We start from the raw sequence: 25525 nt of genomic DNA on the forward strand, positions 1-25525 counted from the left end.
CCTGTTGTGGGACTGGATCCTGGGACTCTAGGATCATGCCTTGGGCCAAAGGCAGGCGCTCAACCGCTGAGCCACCCAGGCGTCCCAACAAGGGTTATATCTATGACTTCAAGGTTGCTGTGAGACAAGAGTTAACTGGATTCAGAGGGAGGGAGGCAGTAAGGAATGTCAGAAAGGGCTACCCTGTAGAAGGTAACAGCTGCACCTTCTGAAATCGGTTTGGATGGGAGTTTCTAATGGTATAGTACAAGGTTCTAGAAAGCTATTTATCAAATGTCTTTGTGTCTTGAACCTGGAAAGGGTAGGGGAGTTACTCAGCAGAAGATTTTGGGCCCAAGGAGATTCCTGCAGGTTTCCCTCAAGGGGCCAATTATAATAAGATGAAATATCATCTCCACAAGAGCAAGGATTTTTATCTGTTGTGTTCTCTCTTATATCTGTCCTCAGAAATACTTGTGCCTGACATGGATTAGTGCTCAATAAATATTTGCTCAAGGAATGTTTAAATTATTTACCTTTCCTCCCTGAACTGTCTCTATCTTGATTAGCAACAATACCCAGTAACCTGGTGGTTACTTTTGATCCCATCCTCTCCTTTTTTCTCCACAGCCAATTCATCCCCTCCTCTTATCAAACCTAGTGTAAAGTGTTTATAAAATTCTTTTCCTCAAAAAAAAAAATCTTTTCCTCAAGACACCAGCACCAGGATGCCCGGGTGGCTTAGTTGGTAAAGTGTCTACTTTCTGCTCAGGTCATAATCCCAGAGGCCTGGAGTTGGAGGGAGCCCCATGTCGGGCTCCATGCTTAGCGGAAAGTCTGCTTCTCCTTTGCCGCTTACCCCACTCGTGCTCTCACTCTTCCTTCACTAACTCTCTCAAATAAATAAAATCTTATGAAAAAAAAAAAGGACTCCAGTATCAACAATCAATATTCAAATAGAGTGAAACGAATTACCAAATATGTTAATAAAAAGAAGACGTAGGGATTGTTGTGCTGGATCCAGCCCATACCAATCTCAAAAGTGGAATATGTACATCCCTTCCTGACTCTGAGTTCAAAGATTTGACTTTGATAATGTGAAATTGGTCATAATGTCAAAGCAGGAGCCTTTTCACCACAGAAATCAGCCTATGCCACAAATCAATGTCTGTCTGTCTCTCTCTCTCAAAATAAACACACCTTTAAAAATAAATGAATAAATGTTCAATCCCTCGTACTTAGCCTAATTTCTTCATGGTGAACCCCAGATATCAGAAACCTAGAACCCAAATGTTTGGGGCACCTGATGGCTCAGTGGTTGAGCATCTTCCTCAGGTTGTGATCCTGAGCTCCTGGGGATTTGAGTCTCACATCGAGCTCCCCACAGGGAGCCTGCTTCTCCCTCTGCCTATGTCTCTGCCTCTCTCTTTCTGACTCTCATGAATAAATTAAATAAAATATTTTTTTAAAAAAAGAGCCCAATCATTCAATAAGTAGGAGAGAGAAGCTATGAATGAATGAGCCTCAAATGTGACTGTACTATAAAGACCCAGTCACAGACTACATTTACATATGTATATTCCAGTATGTCTGTGTTATTTGATCTGTTTTCAGCATAGTCATCTTGGCATTTTCTTGTTCCCCCATTGCTGGGTAGTGCCTCTGTTCAATGATACCCCTTCTAGAACCTTCCCTCCCTCAGAGAGAAGGCCAGTTACAGCACCTGTTTCTCATTCTTGTTGTCACTATCATCAGTTTCCCAGGACATGTGTCATCATTCATTAATGACATTGGGAATTTGCTTTGGTATACACCAGCTCACTCCTCACTCCCACTCCTGTCCTCGATGTAGGCAATTCTGACATCCTCATAGTGGCCCATCCCATACCCTGCCCACCACAGCAATATCCAACCCTACATTAAAACAACCATAGTTTCTGCATTCTGGTCAGCTAAGTGGAACAGAAGCCTATTGTTATGAATGTTGAAATTTCTGTTCCAATCCCAGCTGGATCTTTCAACACTGCTTAGCAAATAAATGTATTCACCCTTACTAGACTCTTTTCTTATATTCTACAGGAAAGCCTTGTTATTTCCCCAAAACTTGTAATTCCATCTTGGCTTCTTTAATTCTTATGAGAGGTCCTGAGGGGAGCAAGATATTCCATTGAAAAGTCTTTTAGGGGATCCCTGGGTGGCTCAGCGGTTTGGCGCCTGCCTTTGGTCCAGGGCATGATCCTGCAGTCCCGGGACCGAGTCCCATATCAGGTTCCCTGCATGGAACCTGCTTCTCCCTCTGCTGGTGTCTCTGCCTCTCTCTCTGTGTGTCTCTCATGAATAAGTAAATAAAATCTTTTTTTTTTAAAAAAAAAAAGTATTTTAGGTTCTCCTGTCACTACCTCAAAATATCTTAGTAGCCTTAACCTGCCTTCCCTGTGCCCCGCCCCCCTCCTCACAGGAAAACATATTCCTCCCTGAGTAACCTAATTCCTTTCCTCATGCATATGCTCCCACTCCTCATCTCTTGGAACCTCAATGAATCTTAGCTTCATTTTCTTCCTCTGCACTGGCTCCCTTCTACTATGAACATGCCCAAATCACTCATCAAAGAACAGCTTTAAGTGCCTGCTCTCACTCTCTTCAATCCTAATTTTCTTGAACTAATCATTTGAATTCTGTATTTCTTCATCTTTCACTCCTGAGCTATTTGAAAAAATGATGTTCTTCCTTCCATCTCTCTTTGGAAATATCCCTTTTGAAAGTCATTGATGCTTAATTCAGCAACCTGTCTTCCTTTTCTTGCCAATATCATGTATCCCCATTTTACAGAGAAGAAAACCAAGCCTCAGAAAATAACATGACTTAAGTGGTAGAGTCCGGATTCAAGCCTCACATTCTCCAACACCATATTTCTACTGTATCATCTTCCCTTTCCATCACACACTGGTTTGTTGACTACCCCCTGGGACAGATTCCCAGAAATTAAATTAGTGAGTCAAAGTATATGAATATTTAATAAACAGCTATTTTTTGAGTACCTGTTATGTACCCAATAGTGCCTATGGAGGAGGTGTTAAATCTGCTGAGGAAACAGCAGTAAGACAAGAAAATTGTCCCCATGTGACCTGGACCCCTTGGCAATGGTGTAAAGAGGTAGGCAAAGAAGATAGGGAGATAAAGAATTAAATAAGCCCTAACAGCTAAGTGTGGTGAATACTATTATAAAGGACATATGGGAAAGGCAATTAATTAGCTTACATCTAAGGGGTCAGAGAAGGCTTTTTTTTTTTTTTTTTTTTAGAGAAGGCTTTTCGAAGGGGGTAATGTTTAAATTAAAGCCTGAAGGAGAGAAGGAATGAGCTGGGTGACTGGAGGTGAAGAAAGAGGAAAATGTTACAAACAAAAGAGAAAATCTATAGAAACCCAAAGGCTAGAGACAGCATGGGGCATTTTAGGAATTAGAAGGAGTATGTCTGGTTAGAGCACAAAGACTCGGAGGAGGCTGGCATTAAGTGTTTCAGGTCAAGAGGAGTAGTGCCGGACATTAAAGGTCTTAGGCAGATAGAGGTCCCTGGGTGGTTCAGTTGGTTAAGCACCTGTCTTCGGCTCAAGTCATGATCCCAGAGTCCTGGGATCAAGCCCACATTGGGCTCCTTGCTCAGTGTAGTTTGCTTCTCCCTCTCCCTCTGCCCCTCCCCCTGTTCCTGCTCCTCTCGCTTACTCTCAAGTAAATAAAACCTTTAAAAAAAAAAAAAAAAGGTTTTCGGCAGAGGACATATGATGGGACTGGCTTCTTATTTTAGAAAGCCCTCTGCCCTCGGTGGGGAGAACAGATTGGAGAGCAGTGAGACTGAGGGCAGGGAGCATGGCTGGGAGGCTGGTTGCAGTAATCCAAGGATGAGTAGGAAGGCAGACTTACTCAAAAGGGAAAGAGGAAGAAGAAGAGGGAGTAACAGCAAGAGGAAGAGGCTTTTAATACTTAGTGCCAAAATAGTTTTCAGAAAACATTGTGCTAAGGAGCATCGGGTGGCTCAGTGGTTGAGCATGAGCCTTTGGCTCAGGTCATGATTCTGCGACCCTGGGATCTAGTCCCACATCCCCTGCATGGAGCCTGCTTCTCCCTCTGCCTGTCTCTCTCTCTCTCTCTCTCTCTCTCTCTCTCTCATCTCTCATGAATAAATAAATAAAATCTTTATTAAAAAAGTGCTAATTCACACTGCCTTTAGCAGTTTTCCCGTGTTCCTGTATGGCAGAGGGTTTGTCAGTCATTACCAGCCCTGTCTCTTCACAGTAAGATAAAACTGATCACTCCTTTTTCTCAGATGCTAGAATCTTACTCTGTCAAACTCACAAAATCCTTCAGAGTACAAAGGAGTGTCTAATTTTAAAAATTAAGGAGAGAGAGAATCTTAAGAGAGAGAATCTCTCCTGAGTCTGAGTCTTGTCTTTTTTTTAAGATTGTATCTATTCATTTGGGACTGAGTGAGCTGCAGGGGGAGGAGCAGAGGGAAAGGGACAAACAGACTCCCTGCCCAGCAGGGAACCCCATGCAGGACTCAATCAACCCTGAGATCATGACTGAGTCAAAGGCAGAAGCTTAACTGCCTGAGCCACCCAGGTGCCCTCCTGAGTCTTTTCTGTATTATCAGACTCCCACCTCCTCCAGCCCCCTAAATGATCCTGTCCTAGTGCATTGTCTCTGGCGCCCTCACTCCACCCTCACCATGAACCAGTTTTACACAGGCCTCCCTCTCCTACACCCACAATCCATACAGAATTCTAGACCTGTGTTTTGCATTTGCCCCGTGTTGTTTCTATGAGGATAAGAACCCATTTCAATCCTAAATTTAAATGAAATTTATTATCTCCTCCACTCCAAAGTCATCCTTTTAATATGCCTCCAATCTCAGTTCATAGCCTAATCATCTTCACCCAAACTAGAACCCATGGGTGGCTGTGATTCTCCATTTCTCCTTTCCCAGCACATTTAGTGCATCTCAGAGCCTGTCAATTCTCCTTTGGGAGTACACTAGAATTCCCTCATCCACACTATCAGGACTACACTTCCAGTGCTGAGCCCTCCATATCTTGTCAAAGGCATTTCTATAGTTACCAAGCCCATAGTGTCTCCACCATCCTGTCTTTCCCTGCAGTTATTTTCTTTTTTTAAACACAAATTGGGCCATGTCACTTCCATGTGTCATAATTGCTGCTGATTTTCACATGTCCCATGACAAACCAGACCTTCTAAACCTAGGCCCCAACCTACCTATCTGGTCTCAACTCACCAGAAGCTATATTCCAGCCACATGCAACTGCTCATTATTTCCCAAACACACTCTTGTGCAACTCATTCTGTCTTATTTATTTCAAAGGCCAGTTCAAATCTTAGCATTTTCTCAGAAGGCTTTCTAACCTCTTTCTCTTCTAAAAATAAAGCTTTGTACTAATCTCAACTTTTTCTCTATTCCAATAGCATGTCTGCTACACTTTTATTTTACTATTTCTCACATGATCTCATAATTGTCTATCTGGTTCTCCCACTAGATATTGATGATTCCAAAAGCAGGGATTATGGAACCCCAGAACCCAACACTGGCTTAGGCCAATAGCTGGCCTAGCTTATGGTGTATGCCCACTGCATGTCTAAGAAAGAATGAAGGAAGGAAAAAGATTGGGAAAGCATATTCCATGGGACCACTATGACAACATAGCCAATAAAAAATAATTGAAAATAAATTTCCAAATATAGAAAGTCATCAATGAACATTAACTTTAAAGAATCATTAGTCTCTGCTTTCTTCCCTCATTTCCATTTAGTTCTTTCCTTCCTTCCTCAAGTCTGTTCAGTTTCCTCCACCTTTATATTAACTCCATTCACAGTGGTAATGGCACTTGCCCACCAGGATCTAACTTTATTAATAATCACCTTCTCATGATGCTAAGAGGCATTCTGACATCATGAGAAAAGCACTGAACTACAAATTGAGAACCTGTGAGTTCTAGATTATTAATTCTTTCCACAAATATTTATTGAGCACCTGCTATGTGCCAGGTACTATTCTAAGTACCTGGAATACATTCGTGAACAAAAGAGACAAAGATTTCTGCCCTCATGAAACTTACATTCTATTAGAGGGAGAGAGGGATGGATAATAAATAATAAACATAATAAATACTTTGGAAGGTGAGGATCCCAAGTGCCAAGCTGGTGGTGAGTGTGGGAAAAGGGCATATTGGTTGCACCTTTAAATAGAAAACCCTCACTGAGAAGATGAGATTTGAGGGGCCCATGGGTGGCTCATTTGGTTAAGTGTCTGACTCTTGATTTCAGCTCAGGTCATGATCTCAGGATTGTAGGATCAAGCCCTGCACTGGGCTCCATGTTCAGGGGAAGTCTTCTTCAGATTCTTTCCTTCTTCCCTTCCCTCTGCTCACTCTCTCTTTCTCACAAAATAAATTAATAAATAGATAAAATAGATAAAAGATGAGATTTGGGCAAAAAAGTGATGGAGTTACCTAAAGCAGAGATTCATGAGAAGAGCATCTAGGTGACTGTAGCAACTATAGCAAAGGCAATAAATGGGTGTGTGCCTGGCATGTCTAAGGAACAACAGGAAGGCCTGTGTGGCCAAAAGAGAGTAAGTGAGGTGGTAGGAGGGTAAATGAGGGTGGTAGGAGAGGAAATCTAAGAGGTGAATCAGGCCAGATGTTGTAGAGCTTCACAAACTGTTATCATTAGGACTTTGGCTTTCATTCTGAATGAGATGAACATTCATTGCAGACTTTAAGTAGAGGAGTATCATGATTTGACTTGAAGTCATTTGGCTTCTGTGTTGAAAATAGACTGTAGAAGAGAGAGGACAGCAGCTAGGGAACAAGTCAGGGGAATGTTGTAGCAATTCTGGCAAAAAAATGATCATGGTTCAGAACAAGGTGGTGGTAGAGAAAAGGAGAAGTCATTGGTTTCTGGAATATAGTTTTTGGTAGAACCAACAGGATTTCCTGACAGATTGATAACAGAATGTGAGAGAAAGAGAGGAGTCAAGGAAAATTCCAAGACTTTGGGACTGAGACACTAGAAGAAGAAAGTTTCCATCAACTGAAATGGGGAAGATTGCAGTTAGAACATAGTTTGGGGAGGGGGAGGGCACAAGGGAAATAGGAGTTGAGTTTTGGACTTATTGAGATTGAAATGCCCATTGAAATGTGTCCAAGGAAATATGTCAAGTATTTGGATATATGAGTCTTGAGTTTGGGGAAGATTTCAAACTGGAAGTCATTAGTGAACAGATGGTTTTTAAAATCATGAGACTGATAAGCTCACATATTCCAACCCAAATACAATTAATTATCTTCTTATCCTTAACCAAATTATCTAATCTCTCTACTTTTTTTTTCATCTCTACAACAATAAGTTTAGGTTAAATAAGTGATTTTCACTTGTGTTCCATGGAGCACTAGGGCTTCTGTAGACAGAGCTGCCAGGATCAGAGATATGTTTGCTCTCCCACTGCCTAAGCCAACAAGCAATTCTTTATTTATTTATTTATTTTTGCAATTCTTTATTTTTACAATGAAGATCAGACATACATTTAGAGATGGTACAACATGATATTTATGATGTATACAGTATCATGGACTAGGGTGTGTGTGTAGGGTAACTTTCCAGATGAAATAATGAATAGCATCTCATAAAAAATAACCCCATATATCTCCCCATTATTGGTCAGCTATCAAAGGGATATGTGCAAATAAAGGTACAGATTGGCAGTAGTACACAGTTATCCTAAAAATGCTTACCATTGTTGACATGTGCTCAAAGTTTCCTCTCTAAAAGATATTTATTAGAAATCAAATCCAGAAACTAAAAGATGATATTCAATTTCTTTTAGACCCAATTAATGATGGTTTTTCCTTTGACCTTGAGACCATAAACAATCGATCATTTTAATTGTATAAAAATGCATGAAGTTAATGTTGGGAAAGGACCTTAGAAATACTTCAGTCAAAAAAAAAAAAAAAGTGGAGTGCCTGGGGGCTCAGTAGCTTAAGCAACTAACTTTGGCTCAGGTCATGGTCTCAGGTTCCTGGGATCCAGCCCTGCGTCAGGCTCCCTGCTCAGTAAGGAATCTGCTTTTCCCTCTCCCTCTGCTCCTCCCCCTGCTTGTGGTCTCTTTGTCTGTCTCTCTCAAGTAAATAAGTAAATCTTTTATTTATTTAATGTATTTTTTTAAGATTTCATTCATTTATCTGAGAGAGAGAGCATGAGCGAAGAGGCAGAGGAAAAGGGAGAAGCAGACTCCCTGCTGAGGAGGTAGCCCAACAGGGGGCCAGATCCCAGGACCCCTGAGATCATGACCCAAGCCAAAGGCAGATGCCCAATCAACAGAGCCACCCAGGCACCCCTAAATAAATAAATCTTTTTAAAAAAGAAAGAAAGATTTCAATTACTCTCCCTTTATAGTGGAGCTGAGGCCCAAAGGTCAAATGTCATGCCAGAACCAGAACCTAGGTCATCTCCTGACTCTAGTCTAGTAATCTTATCAATACACTATGCTGATTTCAAGGTTCCTTCAGAAATGTCACTGAAAGTTTACAATTAAGGCACTGATGATGTATGATCTTCCTATTTTCCTCATCTATTAATTTTACAATCTTTATACTTTCCTAATCCATTAATTTTACATTAACGCTCTTGCAATTTTTCCACAGTTCTAAGAGTCGTCCTTGCTGTTGCCTTTTGCCTGGTGTCTGGTGTCCTAGTGGTGCTGCTGTTTACCCTCCTCCGCCACGGGCCCTGCTGGCAGAGAGACCCTTATCGGAACATCTGAACAGATGGCTGAAGGAGGGTGGACACACCCGACTGACCTCCTGTGATGCTTCATTCAAAAGACAGGCTTTCACCGTGTGGACATCACCCCATCCACTCCCTTCTCTTTTAGCCTGTCTGGAGCAGGGTCTGAACTTACAGTGACCCAGGGACTGATGAATGAACCCCAGGTTACTTGGTCAGGTCTCCTGACCTCCTGACTCCTCGTTGTAGTGCAGGCTTCTCATTCGGCTCGAAAGAGGCTCTTTCACAAAGGATAGTTATATTCTCTGGCATGGATGTTCAGAAAGAAAGAAATCAAACTCCAACCAGCCTTTTGCCTGTAAAGAGCAAAAGGTTACAGTGTGTGACAGAGACATGGATTAAAGAAGACTGGATAATGAGGACAATTAAACTAGAAGTAGTATCATGTAGGATGATTCTTAAGAAGTAAGACCTAATTAGAAGGTATAAATAAATTATTTCTTTAGCCTTTAAGTAGGTGTAATACAAACACGTACACATTCCTGAAAAGAACCTCCTACACAGTGTTTGGTAGCTAACAGATTTTTGTATGTGTATGTATGCTAACACACATACATATACATAACTGTGTTGAAACTGTGTTGACACAGTTTCTGTCATTCTCAGAAACTGTAATATCAACTACTACAATTATAGCTCAGGTCATTTTCCCCACAACTTCTATGATGGGGAATAACTAGAGAACCCATGCAGCCATGTTTCTTTTTCTTTTCTTTTTTTTTCTTTTCTTTTTTTTTTTTTAACCTCTACCATCATCAGACCTAGATATTTTTATAGTTCCAGTTTCTTTATTTCATTTTAAAAGTAAGGGATTTACTTTGATGGAAACTCTTCATGACCCATCTCTTAGTCTCAGGAATCTTCCTCTCCCTTTGGACTCCACAGCTTTCTCTTGTTAAACTTCAAGCACTTACCTCTACCACTTTCTACATAATTCTTACTGAGCCAAGGCTATTACAAAAAAAAAAAAGAAGGGAGTTGTGTTCTCTTGCCTAGCAACTGCTACTGCCTCCCATAACATAAAAGGCACGTAGGCAAGGAAATGCAAGATCTGGTTTCATCCTCAAGCTGGGAAAGGGAAAAAACATCTATAGCAAGTAAGAACAAAGGACAAATTACTGTCTTCCTAAAGTAGCCAGCCATATTAGTAATGAGACCAGAACATCTTATGCTGATAAGTGATGAGATTTGAAAATAGAAGTAGGAAATAGAACCAAAAGTCATGGATTTTCTCACTTATTTAACAAGCATTGCTAGAACACCTACTATTTGCTTATCGCTGGCCTAACTGCTAAATTGCACATCCCTAATGTGATTATTAATGTGTTTGGCCCCAACAACAGCCCTTATACAGTTGATAGAATGTAAAAGTAAAAGCTTTCACAGCCTTTCCCTAATATTATCTTTTAATACTGTCAATGGCTAAAAGGACCGCTACTTTCTACTGTTTCTGGATTTTTTTTAATATCCCCCATTTCTCTTCCTTCTACCATTTCTTCATTATTGTAAAGAAAGCTCTGACTCCCACCTTAGTGGTTTCTTTTACCTTCCACAGAGCTACTCAGTTAATAAACACTGTAATTGTTTTTCATAGTTCATGACAGAGTGAAAAATCACAAGTGATAAATGATCTATAATGATAAAGCAGAGAACACAAATGCACTGTAACATTCCTCAGGAAATAAGCTAATCATCCAACTTCAAAAGAAAAATATGCAAATTCTCTCTACTGATAAAAGTGACCTTTTCAGATGGGTCAGGGAAGCTCAGCTGACATGAGGACAAATATTGTTTGAAAGATAACTGCTGGATTGAGATAACATCTGCTCTGAAATGTATTCCCCACATTTGAATCACTGTAGAGGTCTTTGAACAGGATGAGAATAATGTAGTAATTACCACATCAATGTAGGAAAATGCCCTAACAAAAAATATGATCAGTATATATGTAGAAAATTCTTAAAAAGTTGTAGATAGGGAATTCCCAACTAGAATGGCATTGTGTAAAGAAAGTATTAAGAGAATATGAATATAAAAAGAATAACTTATGGTAATAGTAGAGTACAAGCTTTGGAGGCAAACATTTTATTGGAAGTCATTCAACTAACAAACCTTTTTTTTTTTTTAAGATTTTATTTATTTATTCATGAGAGACACAGGCAGAGGGAGAAGCAGGCTCCATGCAGGGAGCCCTACGTGGGACTCAATCCTGGGTCTCCAGGACCACACCCTGGGCCGAAGGCGGCGCTAAACCGCTGAGCCACCCGGGCTGCCCAACAAACCTCTTTTTTATTAGGCATTTCTTCTCCTTGAAGTCAGTGATGTTCCCTATTCTCCCAACTTCCTATTCTCATTCTGTCTCATTCTAGTATTGCTAGCATTGATTCTTCCTTCATCGCCAGGGAAGTTTTTTGATAAGTGAAAGCCAAAATGATAGTTTTCTCCTTCAAAACGCTGTAGAAAATTCATTTGAGTAGTAATGGTTGTGTACATTTTGGTGCTTTAGCCCAGGACTGTCTAATAGAAACATAATGCAAGCCACAAATGAGTACCACATAAGGGATTTAAAAATTCTAATAGTACATTATATAAAGGTAAAAATAAACATAAAATTAATTTTAATAAAATTTATTTGACCCAGTACACTAAAAAAAGTCACTTCAACATGTAATTAATATTAACATTATTAATGAGGTATTTTTCAGGGTTTTTTAGAGTAAATACTTGAAATCTAATGTGTATTTACCCCTACAGCACATCTCAATTTGGACTAGGTACATGTCAAATTTCAGCAACCATATGTGACTGGTGGCTACCATATTGGGCAATTACAACTAGATGACAAACTTCTTGAAGCAGAAAGAATGTTTTGGTTTGTTGTTTTGTTTTATTTCTAAAGGTTTTTTTTTTTTAAGATTTTTTTTTTTTAATTTATTTTATCCATGAGAGACACAGAGAGAGAGAGAAGCAGAAGCAGGCTCCACACAGGGAGCCTGATGTGGGACTCCATCCCACGACTCCAGGATCACGCCCTGGGCTGAAGGCAGGCGCTAAACCGTTGAGCCACCCAGAGATCCCATTTTGTTTTGTTTTTAATTTGTAAGGTTCACTTTCAAGTGAAGAAATGAAAGTCATCTTTCTTATATGTCTGTATCTTACTGTTTTTGTGTATGTGCTGAATTGATCAAGGATTTTTCTGAAATGTTTTATTTGCAGATATGTCTTAACAGCAGCACCCTAGACTTTTTCCAAAACCAAACTATACTAAATGAACTAGTTCTTCTTTAAAATGTCTAAAGAAGGAATCTAACAACACAATTAGAATATAAGTACTGCTAGATTGGGGGATGGATGCCTTTTAAATTTTTTATTAAATTTTTTAAAAAGATTTTATTTATTTATTTGACAGAGAAAGCACGAGCAAGTGGAGTGGGCAAGGGAGAAGTAGGCTCCCCCACCAAGCAGGGAAGCTGATGCAGGGCTCCATCCCAGGACCCTGGGATCATGACCTGAGCCAAAGGCATTCTTAACTGACTGAGCCACCCAAACATCCCTGAATTTTTTTATTAAATTCTTTGTTACAAATAATTGTATTTAAAAACAAAAATAAATTCAGGTAATACAGAAGGGTATAAAATACAAGGTAAAAGGCCTTTCTACCCACTTCCATTCATCAGGGGCAATCCTGTCAATATCTGCTTTTAGTTCTTCTAGAGTCTAGCATGAATTTTATGAGCTATACTTACACTTAGATTTTCTGAAATTTCACACACAATTATAACACATGGTGTCTTTCTTGTAGTAGTATTTTCATTTTCTTGAAGGAATTTTTTAAAGGCTACTTGAACACTAAGCTTTCTGATTCTGACATGTCCTACAATGTTTGTTTTGACCTCCATTTACCTATCAATCAGCAAGGTATACATTTTCAGGTTGAAAATCATTTTGCCCCAGAATGTGAATGCAGTATTTTGTTGTCTTCTAACATACAGGACTGCTGATAAGAAGTCTGATTGGTATCATTCTCATCCAATATAATTGTTCTTTTTTTCTGAAAAAAAATTTTTTTATTTTCCTTTTTTTTTCTAAATCTTTTTAAGATATTCTTTTTATCCATGAAGTTCCGAAATTTCACTAGGATGTATGTACGTGTGGGTATTTGTTTTCTAATTATATGTGGCTTACACATGTCTTTGACTCAAGAAAACCGTATTCTTGAACTTGAATTTCCTGGGTCTATCCTTCAACTTTTATTACATTTTTTCTACCTTTTAATTTTATTTCTCTACATTCTAGGAAATTTTATTTTCCAGAACACTAATTTAGTCTTCAGCACATCTATTATTCTTTTTTTTTTTTCTTCTAGGAATACTTTCCTATTCATTGATTTTTCCTTTTTTTACAATGGCCACTTCCTATTTTATGATGAAACTTTAAGAATCTGACTTGGAATTTTTTCAAGTTCTCTTCTGCTCCGTAAATTATTTCTGTTTTCTCTGGGCTCAGATGTTTGAATTTATTAACCTTGGACTTTCTCTTTCATCCTCTTTTTCTCAGATTTTCATGAATCATAATCCACAAGTGAAGAAGTCTGTGGATTAGTAGGGATGACTGGTCTTGATTTCCCTATTAGTCATATATATCTGTTTTCCCAACAAATATCCTCTTGAATAACTACATTAAAAGTCTCTTTCACTTGGAATATTACTTAGACATCAAAAAGAATGAAATCTTGCCATTTGTAACAACATAGATGGAGTTAGAGTATATTATGCTAAGTGAAATAAGTCAGTCAGAGAAAGACAAACCATATGATCTCACTCATATGTGGTATTTAAGAAAATAAACAGATAAACATATGGGAAGGGGGCACAGAGAAAAGGGAGAGAGGGGAAACAAGCGGTAAGAGACCCTTAACAATTAAGAACAAACAGGGTTGATGGAGGGGGATAGGCTAGATGGGTGATAGGTATTATGATGAGCCCTGGGTGTTGAATTCAGAATCACTGAATTCTACTCCAGAAACCAATATTGCACTGTATGTTAACTACCTACATTTTTTTAAACTTAATAAAAGAATTCTAATTTTGTTTGCTAATTGCAACCTCTTCATCATCTCTGAGTCAGTCTTAATTGATTGTCTTTTTTCCCCCATTATGGGTTATGTTTTCCTGTTTCTTTGAATATAGAGTAACTTTGGATTGTGTCTTAGACATTGTAGATATGTTGTAGAGACTCTGGATTCTATCATGTTCCTCTACAAACATTTTTTTTTCTTATGCGGTCAGTTAAATTAGCTAAAATCAAACTGCAGACTGTCTCCCCTGCAATGGACAACAGCTCAAATATCACTTTAATTATTTTAACCTAAATTAGGCTACTTGGAGTCTTCCCTCTATATGATTAGTTAAGCTATGGGGGTCAGCCATAGAGTCTGGGGAGAGTTTATACAAATATCTTGGGGTTACTCCTTTCTGGCTTTCACTTTGGGGGCATTTCCCTTTCACTTTTAAGAGCTATGTATGCCCCCAAACTCTGTCCTCTGGTAAAACTATGTTTTGTTTTGTGCTCCTGCATTTTAACCATCTATCCCCATGCTCTGCCCTTGCATGGCACAGATTTTAGCCTACACTCAGGTTAAAGGTTGTTCAAACAAACAAACAATAACAAAAAAAAGCTAACAGCTATTCCCTTTTTCCAAATGCTGAATCTCCCCCAGAATCTGCCTGCTTTTGATTGCTCCCAAGTACTGTAATTAGTTGTATTTTATATTTTTCCCAGAGTTTATAGTTTGTATCGGTGAAAGTTAGTCTGATAGGAACATAATGATTGTCAGAAGTGAATGCTGTCATTCTAATGAGAAAGCCTGGTTTCAATTTCTGTGTAAGGATGATAGTTACAGCATCAGGCGCCCAAGTAGTGTTTGTGGGCAGGAAAGTGGCATGTCAGCCAACAGACATACCAAAAAAATAAATAAGAGTCTTTACTTTTGGCTGGGTGACTATTTCTGTGTATACATCTCCTGGGTGGAATGACCTTAACTTTAAAAAGTTTTCCCTCCATGTCTGTGATAAGTCCTGAGTTATCTCAACATTTATTGTTTCTCCCTCAGGGCACAGCAGCTACACGAGGAGGCCTCCCAAATGAGCACCCTCTTTCCACAAACAGCACTCCTCCAAGATTTTATCTGGGAGGCAGCCACTCCATATATGGAGGAAGGAGTAGGATGTGCAGCTGATGGAGAATGCATGTTTTATGTAGGTATCCTGACAAGTCCTCCACAGTTCCCTAATGCTCTATGTGATGAGCAAAGATCCAACCTCCTCTGTGGCTCCCTCAGAAAGAACCACATTCATCTCTTGTGGGTATGACTACAATTTCCCCGTTTTTGACTTCTTCATCAGTTCAATCTTATCTGCTTATCTTTGAAGAATTTTTCAAAATACCTGACCTGCCACTGTCACTCTCTGCAGCACTGTTATGATTTCATTCCCTTTTTTTACGTATCATCCTTACGCAGGGGCCATGCTAATCTTCTCTGTATCGTTCCAATTTTAGTATATGTGCTGCCGAAGCGAGCATGATTTCATTCCTTTTTTAAGGAAATATTTTATTTATTTAAGAGAGAAAGAGAAAGAGAGCGAGAGTGCACAAGCAGGAGGAGAGGCAGAGGGAGAGGGAGAAGTGGGCTCCCTAATCAGCAGGGCTTAATCCTAGGATCCTGGGATCATGACCTGAACCAAAGGCAGACACTTGAGCAGACCTGAGCCACCCAGGTGCCCCTCATTCTTATTTTTAACATCTTTTGTGTTACTGCAGGAAAACATTGGGAGGAAGGGAAATTAAGTGCAATGGGTCTTTTTTTCCCTAAACAGGAAACCCTGAGTTTGTTTTTCTTGCAAAAGGGTCTATAAGCATGTCCATCATAGTTAAGAAAGTTAGCCAAGCCATTCAGTAAAGAAAAAAGGAAAAAGACATAATGTTATGTATACATTTTGGTCTCACCAACATTTGCTAAGTGCCTGCTCTTAGAATGAAGTAGGGTCACTAGTTTCTCCCATATTTTTCAAAGGGTATCTTAGCTCAAGGAAAGGTTAATTACCATTGTGCCATTATTTGACATAGGGAATACAGTACTGAATTATTTATAGACCCTGCCTTTATAAAGCTCATGGATAAATAATTTCTTTAACTGGGTTTTTCTGTTTTCACTAGCCTATATTATTTTTCCTTCATAATGTCTCAAGGACTTGGTCCTTTCTTTATAGTGCTGTCATCAAATTTTGCCCTTCAGTAGATGTCTGGTTTTATTTTTTTAATTATTTATTATTTGAGAAAGAGCAATAGAGAGAGAGCACAAGCAGAGGGAGAGGAAGAAACAGACTCCCCACTGGGCAGGAAGCCTAATGCGTGGCTCCATCCCAGGACCTGGGGATCATGACCTGAGCGGAAGACAGATGCTTAACCGAGTCACCCAGGTTCCCCATATGCCTGTTTTTAAACCATATGGTTTTCTCATCCTTCCAGTTAATTTTGCACAAAACATTCATATTCTCCTAAAGATAGCTGTAAAGGTCTGGACTGCCTTGCCAAGAAGGGGCCTGGTGGGCCACCACGGTATCCTCCAATATGAGAAGCCTGAGAGTTTTGATGGCTGGTAAACCCAGGACTCCAAAAGGCAACCATTCTAAATGGGGACTGACATCACCACCTTAAATCTGCTGCCTCAGAGTTTTGGGGAGTAAGTTCCCTCCACACCAGGGGAGTAGTACAGGTGGTTCAGGACTGATTAAAAACTCCAAAGGCCTGAAGTGCCCTGGCTGACCTTGGGGGCTGACAAGATGTGTGCCTCATTCATGGGCTGCACACATCTGTGGAGACAGGGCTCTGGAACAGGGCATCTATAGGGGTATGCAGGGTCACAGGAGGGAGTTCTTGGGAGTACAAGCATTTGCCTAATCCAAGCCATAACCTACACAAATGCGCATATTCTTCCGAAGGCAGATCTGGAGAAATCTGGACTAACCTGCCAGGTTGGTGGTGTGCAGGATGTCCTTGATGGCTGGAGAAGCCGATACCCCATCAAGCAGCTAGTCCAAATTGGGGCTGACTGTTGCCAGTTTAAAGCTGCAGATTCAGAAGGATTTTGGGTGAGTTGGCCTCCCTCCTCCCGGTAGGCTCATTCTGGAACAGACCTGAAGCGCCCCCTGCAGGCTAAGGCCAGCTGGTAAGGTGTGGTTTGCGCATGGGCACACCAGGCAGTTCAGAGTAACTGGGAAACTGGAGTGGGGTAGGTGTAGAGGTAGGCTGGGTCAAAAGAGAAGGCTGTTTCAGGTATCTGGCATCTTCCTAATTCCAGCCTTAACCTACAAAAATGCGCATATTCTCCCTGAAGTTAAAACTGGAGGAATCTGGACTGCCTTGCCAGTATGGGGCCTGGAGGGCTACCAGGGTACCTTCACTAAGAGACACCTGGGAGCCTTGATTCATTGGTATGGACCCTCTCAGGCAGCCAGTCCAAATGAGGACTGCCTGTGAGCAGTCTAAATTGTCTCCTCAGAAAGAACTTGGGCTGGTGTGCTCCCTCCACCCTTAGAGGCCAGGCAGAGCTTCCAGACTGGTTGGACTCCACAGGCCAGGAGGGCTTGGGGTTCCCAAGGCAGGCTGCCCAGGTGCATACAGTGCCTGTGTGAGCCACCAGGTAGCAGGGTCCAGACCTGGAAGAAGTCAAGTGTCTGGAGAGGTACAGACTCACAGGAGCAAGCTGTTGGGCAGGGGATACAAGGTATCTGCCTAATTCCAAGTCTTAACCAGTCAAATTCATATACAGGGCATATCTCAGAGATATTGGGGTTCAGTTCCACTTACTGTATTAAAGCAAATACTGCATTAAAGTGAGTCAATTGAAATTTTTGGTTTCCTAGTGCATATAAAAGTTATAATTGGGGCACCTGGGTAGCTGATATTTTTACTTAAAAATATTTTTTAAAAAATCTATAAGGATGCTGGTTAAAGATGCAGATTCCCAATCCTCAATCTCAGAAATTCTGATTTAGGAAACCTGGAAATCTCCTTTTTTAGAGGTAGCACACCTGATTCTGCTGTAGACAGTTCCCAACCTTGTTTTGAGAAATCCTACTCTAAACTATGCAGTAACCCTCAGGTTGAGCAGAACGCTCATCTGCTACCTCAGGTTTATCTACTTCATCAGGAGTCTGTAAAGTAACCCAGAAGTTGAAACTTGCCTTAATTAAGTGGACATTGAAAATGCATTTTCAGGGCACCTGGGTGGCTCAGGCAGCTAAGCATCTGCCTTTGGCTCGGGTCATCTTTTTGAAAATGTATTTTCAATAAAATAATCATAGAAGAAGTCAGAAACAAGCTCACATTTTGAAATGCAGTTTTAGTAAGTCTCACTTGAAGAATAGAGGAAACTAAAGACCTAAAGGCCTATTAAAATTGTGGTTTTGAGAACAGAGATAGCTCCTCAAAAAAAGTCAGCCATTCACAATTTGTGGTTCCAAAAATAACTAATTTTGTTCCTAAATGATTCGAAATATGTTACAGTGATCATATTTTCCAGGCCCAAACATAAGAAAAATAAACTTACAGTGCAATAAAATATTTGAAACAACGACTTCCCTGAAAAAAACTGGAACCTTACCAAAGGTAAGCAAGTAACATACCAAAGAAAATTTAAAGCCAAACTTTATTTTTTAAATTATTTTTAAAAGATTTTTCTTTCTTTATTTGAGAGCAAGAGAGAATATGAGGGAGGAGGGGCAGAGGAAGAAGCAGATTCTCTGCTGAGCCCAGAGTCCAACATGGGGCTCAATCCCTGGATCCTGAGATCATGACCTAAACTGAGAGCAGATATTTTACCGACTGAGCCACCTAAATGCCCCTAAAGCCAAACTTTAATATGTAACTCTGTTGTTGTGTCACAACTAAAACTACTTGTTCCATTTTTTACATCTCCCCTATTTATGTTGTACAAAGTAAATCAGACAATAAGATGGATAGGGGAAAATAAAATGTGTATGTCTCTCCTTCAACCTTTAAAAGTATATTTTTTTCCTTTTTTCCTCTTGTTTGGCAGTGTCTTTTCACATCTATGTCTGATCTACCTATAATAAAATTATTTTAAAATTTTATAGAAGAGGAGCCAGGTCTTTTAAACCAAAATTTTGGGGATGCCTGAATGGCTCCGTGGTTGAGCATCTGCCTTTGACCTAGGATGTGATCCTGCAGTCCCAGGACCCAGTCCCACATCAGGCTCCCTGCAGGGAGCCTGCTTTTCCCTCTGCCTGTGTCTCTGCCTCTCTCTCTCTCTCTCTCTGAATAAATAAATAAAAAATCTTTTTAAAAAATTTTTAAAAAATAAACATTTTGGCAAGTACTTCTGTGTTAGGAGTTACTATTCTTGGGGTGGGGTGCCTGAGTGGTTCAGTTGGTTGGGCAGCAAAGTCTTGATTTTGTCTGGGGTCGTGACCTCAGAGTCATGATATCAAGGCCGGCATTGGGTTCTGTGCTAGGTATGGAGCCTGCTTAAGATTTTCTCTCTCCCTCTTTGCCCCCACCCCTCTCTAAAAATAATAATAATAATAAAATTTAAGAAGGAAAAAAGAAGTTATATTTTTAGTGAAGTGACTCTAGAGGAATTTTATTCAATACTATTATTAAACATGGGCAACAAAAGAGAATAAGGTAGTGGAGCCAAATTAGCGTGGATTCAAATCTGTGCTCTGCCACTTACTAGCCATATGATCCTGGGCAGGTTATTTAACATTCCCATGCCTCAGTTTCCTCATCTGTAAATGGGAGTAATTATAGTACCTACCTTAGAGCATTGTTAAAGGAATAAACAGGTTAATACTTATAAAGTGCAAGGAACAGTGCCTGGCACATGGTAAACACCATGTAAGTGTTTGTTAAATAAAATATTGAATGAAAGGACAGGGATTTATCATTCTTAGTTGAAAGCATTATGATTTTGAGTTTTATAAAGTACAAAGACATAACCATGAGATGTCATTTTTCGTTAGTTCTCTATATAATCTTGAAAGCAGGGTTTTTTCCCAATCTTCTTAAACCACATCTTGAAGTGACACCTATTATTAAACTGATGAAAAGTTTCATTTGATGGAAGAATAAGGAAACTTGAGATCTTAATAAAAATATAACTTTGGGTGGAGATTTATTTCTGAGAAAATATGTTCTTAATATTCTCTGGAAAAATCAAAGCACCTAGATTTTAGCACAAGGTCAACTGTAATAGAATGCTTAGGGATAAAAAAAGTTAGGGATCCCTGGGTGGCGCAGCGGTTTAGCGCCTGCCTTTGGCCCAGGGCGCGATCCTGGAGACCCGGGATCGAATCCCACGTCCGGCTCCCAGTGCATGGAGCCTGCTTCTCCCTCTGCCTGTGTCTCTGCCTCTCTCTCTCTCTCTGTGACTATCATAAATAAATAAAAAAAAAAAGTTAACAAAAAAATTTAAAAAAAAAAAGAAAATAAAAGTTATTAGGGACACCTCGGTGGCTCAGCAGTTAAGCGTCTGCCTTCAGCTCAGGGTGTGATCCTGGGGTCCCAGGATCAAGTCCCACATCGGGCTCCCTACATGGAGCCTGCTTCTCCCTCTGCCTATGTCTCTGCCTCTCTCTCTCTCTTGTTCTTGCTCTCTCATGAATAAATAAATAAAATCTTTAAAAAATAAAAGTCATTAAAACATGAACAAAGATTCCACAGCAAAGCCAGCTTAAGTTATTACCAATTCAATGTAAAGGTAGATGCTGCAAACAAACAAAAACCAAACAAATGAGTGGTTTTCTTAAAATTTGTTATCTTGTTAATGATAGAGTAATTTCAAGTAGACTAATATTGAATATAGGTGGATAAGTGGTAGATATCTTTCTTTCTTTAATGTCTCACTGTAAGTTAACTTCTTTCTTATAGAAATAAATTACCTCCTCTGTGCCCAGGCTTCAATGACCTCAATGAAACAGGTATGACAATGTCTCCAAAATTGAACAGACTGATGATGAATGAAGGCCCATCAGTAAGTAGGTGATTTTAAGCAGGATGTAGTCATCCCAATGATCAGACAACGAAGCAGCTTTTCCAGGTCACGTTTGCATTCTCTCTCCAGTAAGTCAACAGAAAATCATGAATGGTTCTTTCTCGCAGCATGTAAATCCTGGATGGAGTAGCTATGAAGTTACTAAAACAGTCACTTTAATTTCTTTTTCCTTTCCACACGGATCATCTTCCTTGCTTCTTGAGGGTGACATTCAGTTCAGATCATTTATCATGTACAAAATTACCTCCCTTGGTTTTTTTAAAGGGTGACAGAGACAAATGGAGATGAGAAAAGGATTTAAAATGTTTTTAATGCAATGACGTTTCCAAACATAAGACATTAAGAAGCTGTTATTTTCATAATCAAACATTTTACATATACACACACACACACACACACACACACACACACGTATATATATATGCAATTCCTGAGAAGTTACTCCTTGTTAAAATGTCAAAAAGTACCTGTATGGATGGGAATTTGTAAACTCAGAACACCCTAGTTTCACTAAAGCAATTGATGAAACATTACTGTGTTCAACAAAGAAATTTTGTACATTCACTTAACAAAGACTCATATGGCACTTACTATGTGAGTAGATACAAAGAGTAATATCATGGCCATTTTACAGATGGGGAGACTGAGGCTAAGTAATCTGCCTACAGTCACAAAGCTGGAATGTGCCAAGGATGGCGTCTGAGCCCAAGATACAAAGAGGTAGATACAAAGAGTAATATCATGGCCATTTTACAGATGGGGAGCCTGAGGCTAAGTAATCTGCCTACAGTCACAAAGCTGGAATGTGCCAAGGATGGCGTCTGAGCCCAAGATGTCTTCTTCTAGACAGCGTGCTTTTAAACTGCTAAACCACACTATCTTCCTTTGGGGAAAAGTCCTCAGGTAAGATTCTCAGAAAATCACATCACATTCTTATTTTATTTTGTTGTTGTTGCTATCCAAAATGTGTCACTTGTGTGATGTTAATGCCTAAAGAAAATGACCACTAAGATGATATGTGAGTCCCCTTCAAGTAGAATGTCATTTTATTTTGAAAATTTCAAACTTGATGTCTCCTAATGAAATTAAGTTGGGTGATTTTTTTTTTTAATTTTTAAACTTTATTTAGGATAATAACATTCCTATCTGGCCATTTCAAAATCCCTGAAATATTTAGGAAGTAGCTCTCTATTCACAAAATATGTAATTCTCTTAATTAACTGGGACCTGCTACAATTACATAGACATAATCTTAAAGTGGTTTTTATGTAGATGCAATAGGATATGGAAACAAAATTTGATATTTTCACAATTTTATGAATGACATTTTGGGGCTAAGATATTCAAGTTAACAATCTAATATGTTGATAATCAGGTATTTGTTAATAACTCAGCTCTCCCTTAGCTCTACTTAACAAAAAATTAGTGCTGAGAACTCTGAGTTGTCAGATCTCCCCCTCACTTTCATGCTGCAAAATAAGTGTCAAATCATATCATCACAACTGAAGAGCTGATTAGTATTGAAAGTCCATTATAAGCTTCTCAAAGAGTGCTAAACCTTGACAAAGAAAGAAAGATCCCAGAAAACCAGAGCACATAAACCAGAGCACATGACAATAAAGTTAGTCAACTGAATGAGAATTTACATTTACCAAATTAACACAATAGTTTTGTAGACCAGTGTTTTGTAGACCGTAATTAGTGATCCTTTTCAGGGAAACATGCTGAAATGAAAATGTTACTGCTTGCCCCATTAAAGATACATTATCCTTTTGGAAGGCAGATATAGATTCTAAATATGTTGCCCATTTTTTGAGTGGTCAAACATAAATTAATGCAAAGAATTGCTGGCACTGGATGCTGGTCGAGTGACTATGAATAAGTGACTCCATTTTTTTCCCTTTTTCTTTTCTTTCTCTCTTTCTTTTTTTTTTTGAAAGGGGAGGGGCAGAAGGAGAGGGAGAGAGATTTTAAGTAGGCTCCACACGTTCAGCTCGGAGCCTAACTCGGGGCTCAATCTCACACCCTGAGATCATAACCTGAGCCAAAATCAAGAGTCAGAAGCTTAACCCATTGAGCCATCCAGGCATCCCTAAGTGACTCCATTTCTGTATTCCTCTTTCCATTGTAAACTGTTGGATTTGCAACTCCTGCATGCGAACTTCAAGCATTTTAGCTTCATCTTCACTATTTGGGCATTAGATATAGCATTTACAGCCTAATGTATCTTTTAATTAACCTCTTTTAAAATATTATACTATCCTTTGTGTAAAACCAGAAATGCTAGCTATGAACATTCTATATGCATTAAGCCAAATATAAACTACTATAATCATACAAAGTTGATATGCACACTATGCATATGCATATGTATCTATATATATATATGTGCATGTGGCACATATATATTTTAGGAATCACTTAAATAATTCAGAAGTCACTGAGAGTATTTCAAGAGAGTTCTATTTGGGAGCACCTGGATGGCTCAGTCAACTAAGCCACCAACTCTTGATTTCGGCTCAGGTCATGATCTCAAGGTCCTGGGATCAAGCCCCCATTGGGTTCTGTGCTCAATATGGAGTCTGCTTGAGATTCTCTCTCTCCCTCTACCCGCCCCCCCCCCCCCCCCGGCTCATGTGCTCACTTGCTCTCTCTCTCTCAAATAAATAAATCTTTAGGAAAAAAATGAAGTTCTGGGGGAAAAAAGAGAGAGAGATCCATTTGGACTTCAGTGGGAACTATGTGTGCCAAACAATGTTTCAAACGTAAATTCATCTAAATCTCATTATACTTCTATGGGGGGGTACTATTTTATTCCTAGTTTACAAATATGTAAATTAAGGCACAGATTAAGTCACATGCCCTAGTCTCATAGCAGGTCCTGTGGTGGAGCCAGATTTCAGTTATGACAGGTTGACTTCAGAGCCTGTGCTCACAACCGTGATGCAGTAGCACTCCTCTGAGTCTGTCCCCAGACACAGTCCAAGTATTCATATGTACAGAGATTGCTTCCAGCACAACTACACTATTTTAACTTTCATTTCCATTATCTTCTCTAATCCTCTTATACTCTTCCCTGGAGAGAGTGTAACCTCTGAAAATCTTTGGGAACCAATCCAGGAGTCAGCATTTGGGAAGGATCCTGGGGTTAATCTGAGATCTTAAAAACCAGGCTGGTTATCCTAGGAATCATAGGCCAGGGTCACCTGGGTGGTCTAGTCACTTAAGCGTTGGAGTCTTGGTTTCAACCCAGTGGAAACCAAGAGTGGGTTCTGAGATTGAGCCCCAGAGCCTCGTGATGGGCTCCTTTCTCAGAGGGGAGATTATTTGAAGATTCTCTCCTTCTGCCCCTCCCCCAACTCATGCACTTGCTTGCATGCTCTCTCCCCCTCTCTCACTCCTTCTAAAATAAATAAATATATATTTTTTAGATTTTTAAAATTTATTTATTAATGAGAGACACGGAGAGAGGCAATGACATGTGCAGAGGGAGAAGCAGGCTCTGCGCAGGGAGCCTGATGCAGGACTCAATCTCGGGACTCCAGTATTATGCCCTGAGCCAAAGGCAGATGCTCAACTGCTGAGCAATCCAGGCATCCCTAAATAAATAAATCTTTTAAAAAAAAAGAATCATAGGGCATTTATTGGACAAAATACTTTGATTTCATGATATTATTCCCTGTAGTTCTTTAATGACAGCCAAATGCTATGCAAATCTCCATATGTCAATAATAATTCCAGAGTCCCTTTTTTTTTCTGCATATCAATTTGCCAATTAATGTGAAGGATTCAAAAGACATGTGAAACATGGTCATGGTCCTCCATTCTATCTGTTACTCTCTAACAAATTTCCCCAAATTTCAGTGGCTTGAAACAGGTATTATATTTTGCCCACAATTTTATAGGTCAGGGATTTTGGAATAGTTCAGAGGAGCAACTCACCTCTGATCAACATGGCATCAAGTAGGGTGGCTAAGACTAAAGGATCCACTTCCAAGAAGGCTTCTTCACCCTCTCTCCACTTGCAATTTCATGCTCCAGGGTCTCTTCATAGCGCTCAGTTAGGTTTTTCACAGCATGGTGGTCTAGGTTAATTGTACTTCTTACATGGTGTCTTGCTTCTATGAGGAATAAAATAGAGGCTGACAGATCAGTTAAGGCCTGTACTCAGATGGTTATAGCGTCACTTCTCACACATCCTCTTGGTCAAAGCTGTCACAAGAGGATTCAAGGGAGTGGAGAAACCTCTTGATGGGAGAGTGTCAATGTCGTATGCTGAAAGAGCATGTAGGGGCAGGAAAACTGCTGCCACCATCTCAGGAGCACACAGTCTGCCAAACCTCAAAGAGCTTTTACTCTAAGTCAGATATTCATAAATAAGAGTCCCTGCATAAAATTCAGGAAGTCTCCAAAAGACAGCCAACAGAGTGGAAGAAGATATTTGCAAATGTCTTATCAGATAAAGGGCTAGTATCCAAAACCTATTATAAAGAACTTATCAAACTCAACACCCAAAAGACAAATAATCCAATCAAGAAAAGGCCAGAAGACATAAACTGATAGTTATCCAAAGAAGAACTACAAATGGCCAATAGGCACATGAGAAAACGCTC

General features: G+C 39.6%; 1 protein-coding gene, 1 long non-coding RNA gene and 1 other non-coding gene across 3 annotated transcripts in view; 2 read left to right on the top strand and 1 right to left on the bottom strand.

Moving 5' to 3' along the window:
• The window catches only part of ACP3 (acid phosphatase 3), a 43154-nt gene extending 31369 nt beyond the window's left edge, over window positions 1-11785 (top strand). The window contains exon 11 of the mRNA XM_041733663.1: window positions 8695-11785. Coding sequence (XP_041589597.1) covers window positions 8695-8813 — 119 coding nt within the window. The 3' untranslated portion in view covers window positions 8814-11785. The remainder of the gene's footprint in view (window positions 1-8694) is intronic.
• A 3525-nt stretch (window positions 11786-15310) lies between these two features.
• LOC121479181 lies at window positions 15311-15418 on the bottom strand. The gene has a single exon (XR_005984683.1). It is a non-coding gene; the product is annotated as a U6 spliceosomal RNA (small nuclear RNA).
• Window positions 15419-18424: 3006 nt separating this feature from the next.
• LOC121478617 lies at window positions 18425-21696 on the top strand. The gene is made up of 3 exons (XR_005984559.1): window positions 18425-18505; window positions 20789-20838; window positions 21547-21696. It is a non-coding gene; the product is annotated as an uncharacterized LOC121478617 (long non-coding RNA).
• The last annotated feature ends 3829 nt before the right edge of the window (window positions 21697-25525 follow it).

Source organism: Vulpes lagopus, chromosome 19, assembly GCF_018345385.1.
Source record: "Vulpes lagopus strain Blue_001 chromosome 19, ASM1834538v1, whole genome shotgun sequence".
In the NCBI taxonomy this organism is placed as follows: domain Eukaryota; kingdom Metazoa; phylum Chordata; class Mammalia; order Carnivora; family Canidae; genus Vulpes; species Vulpes lagopus.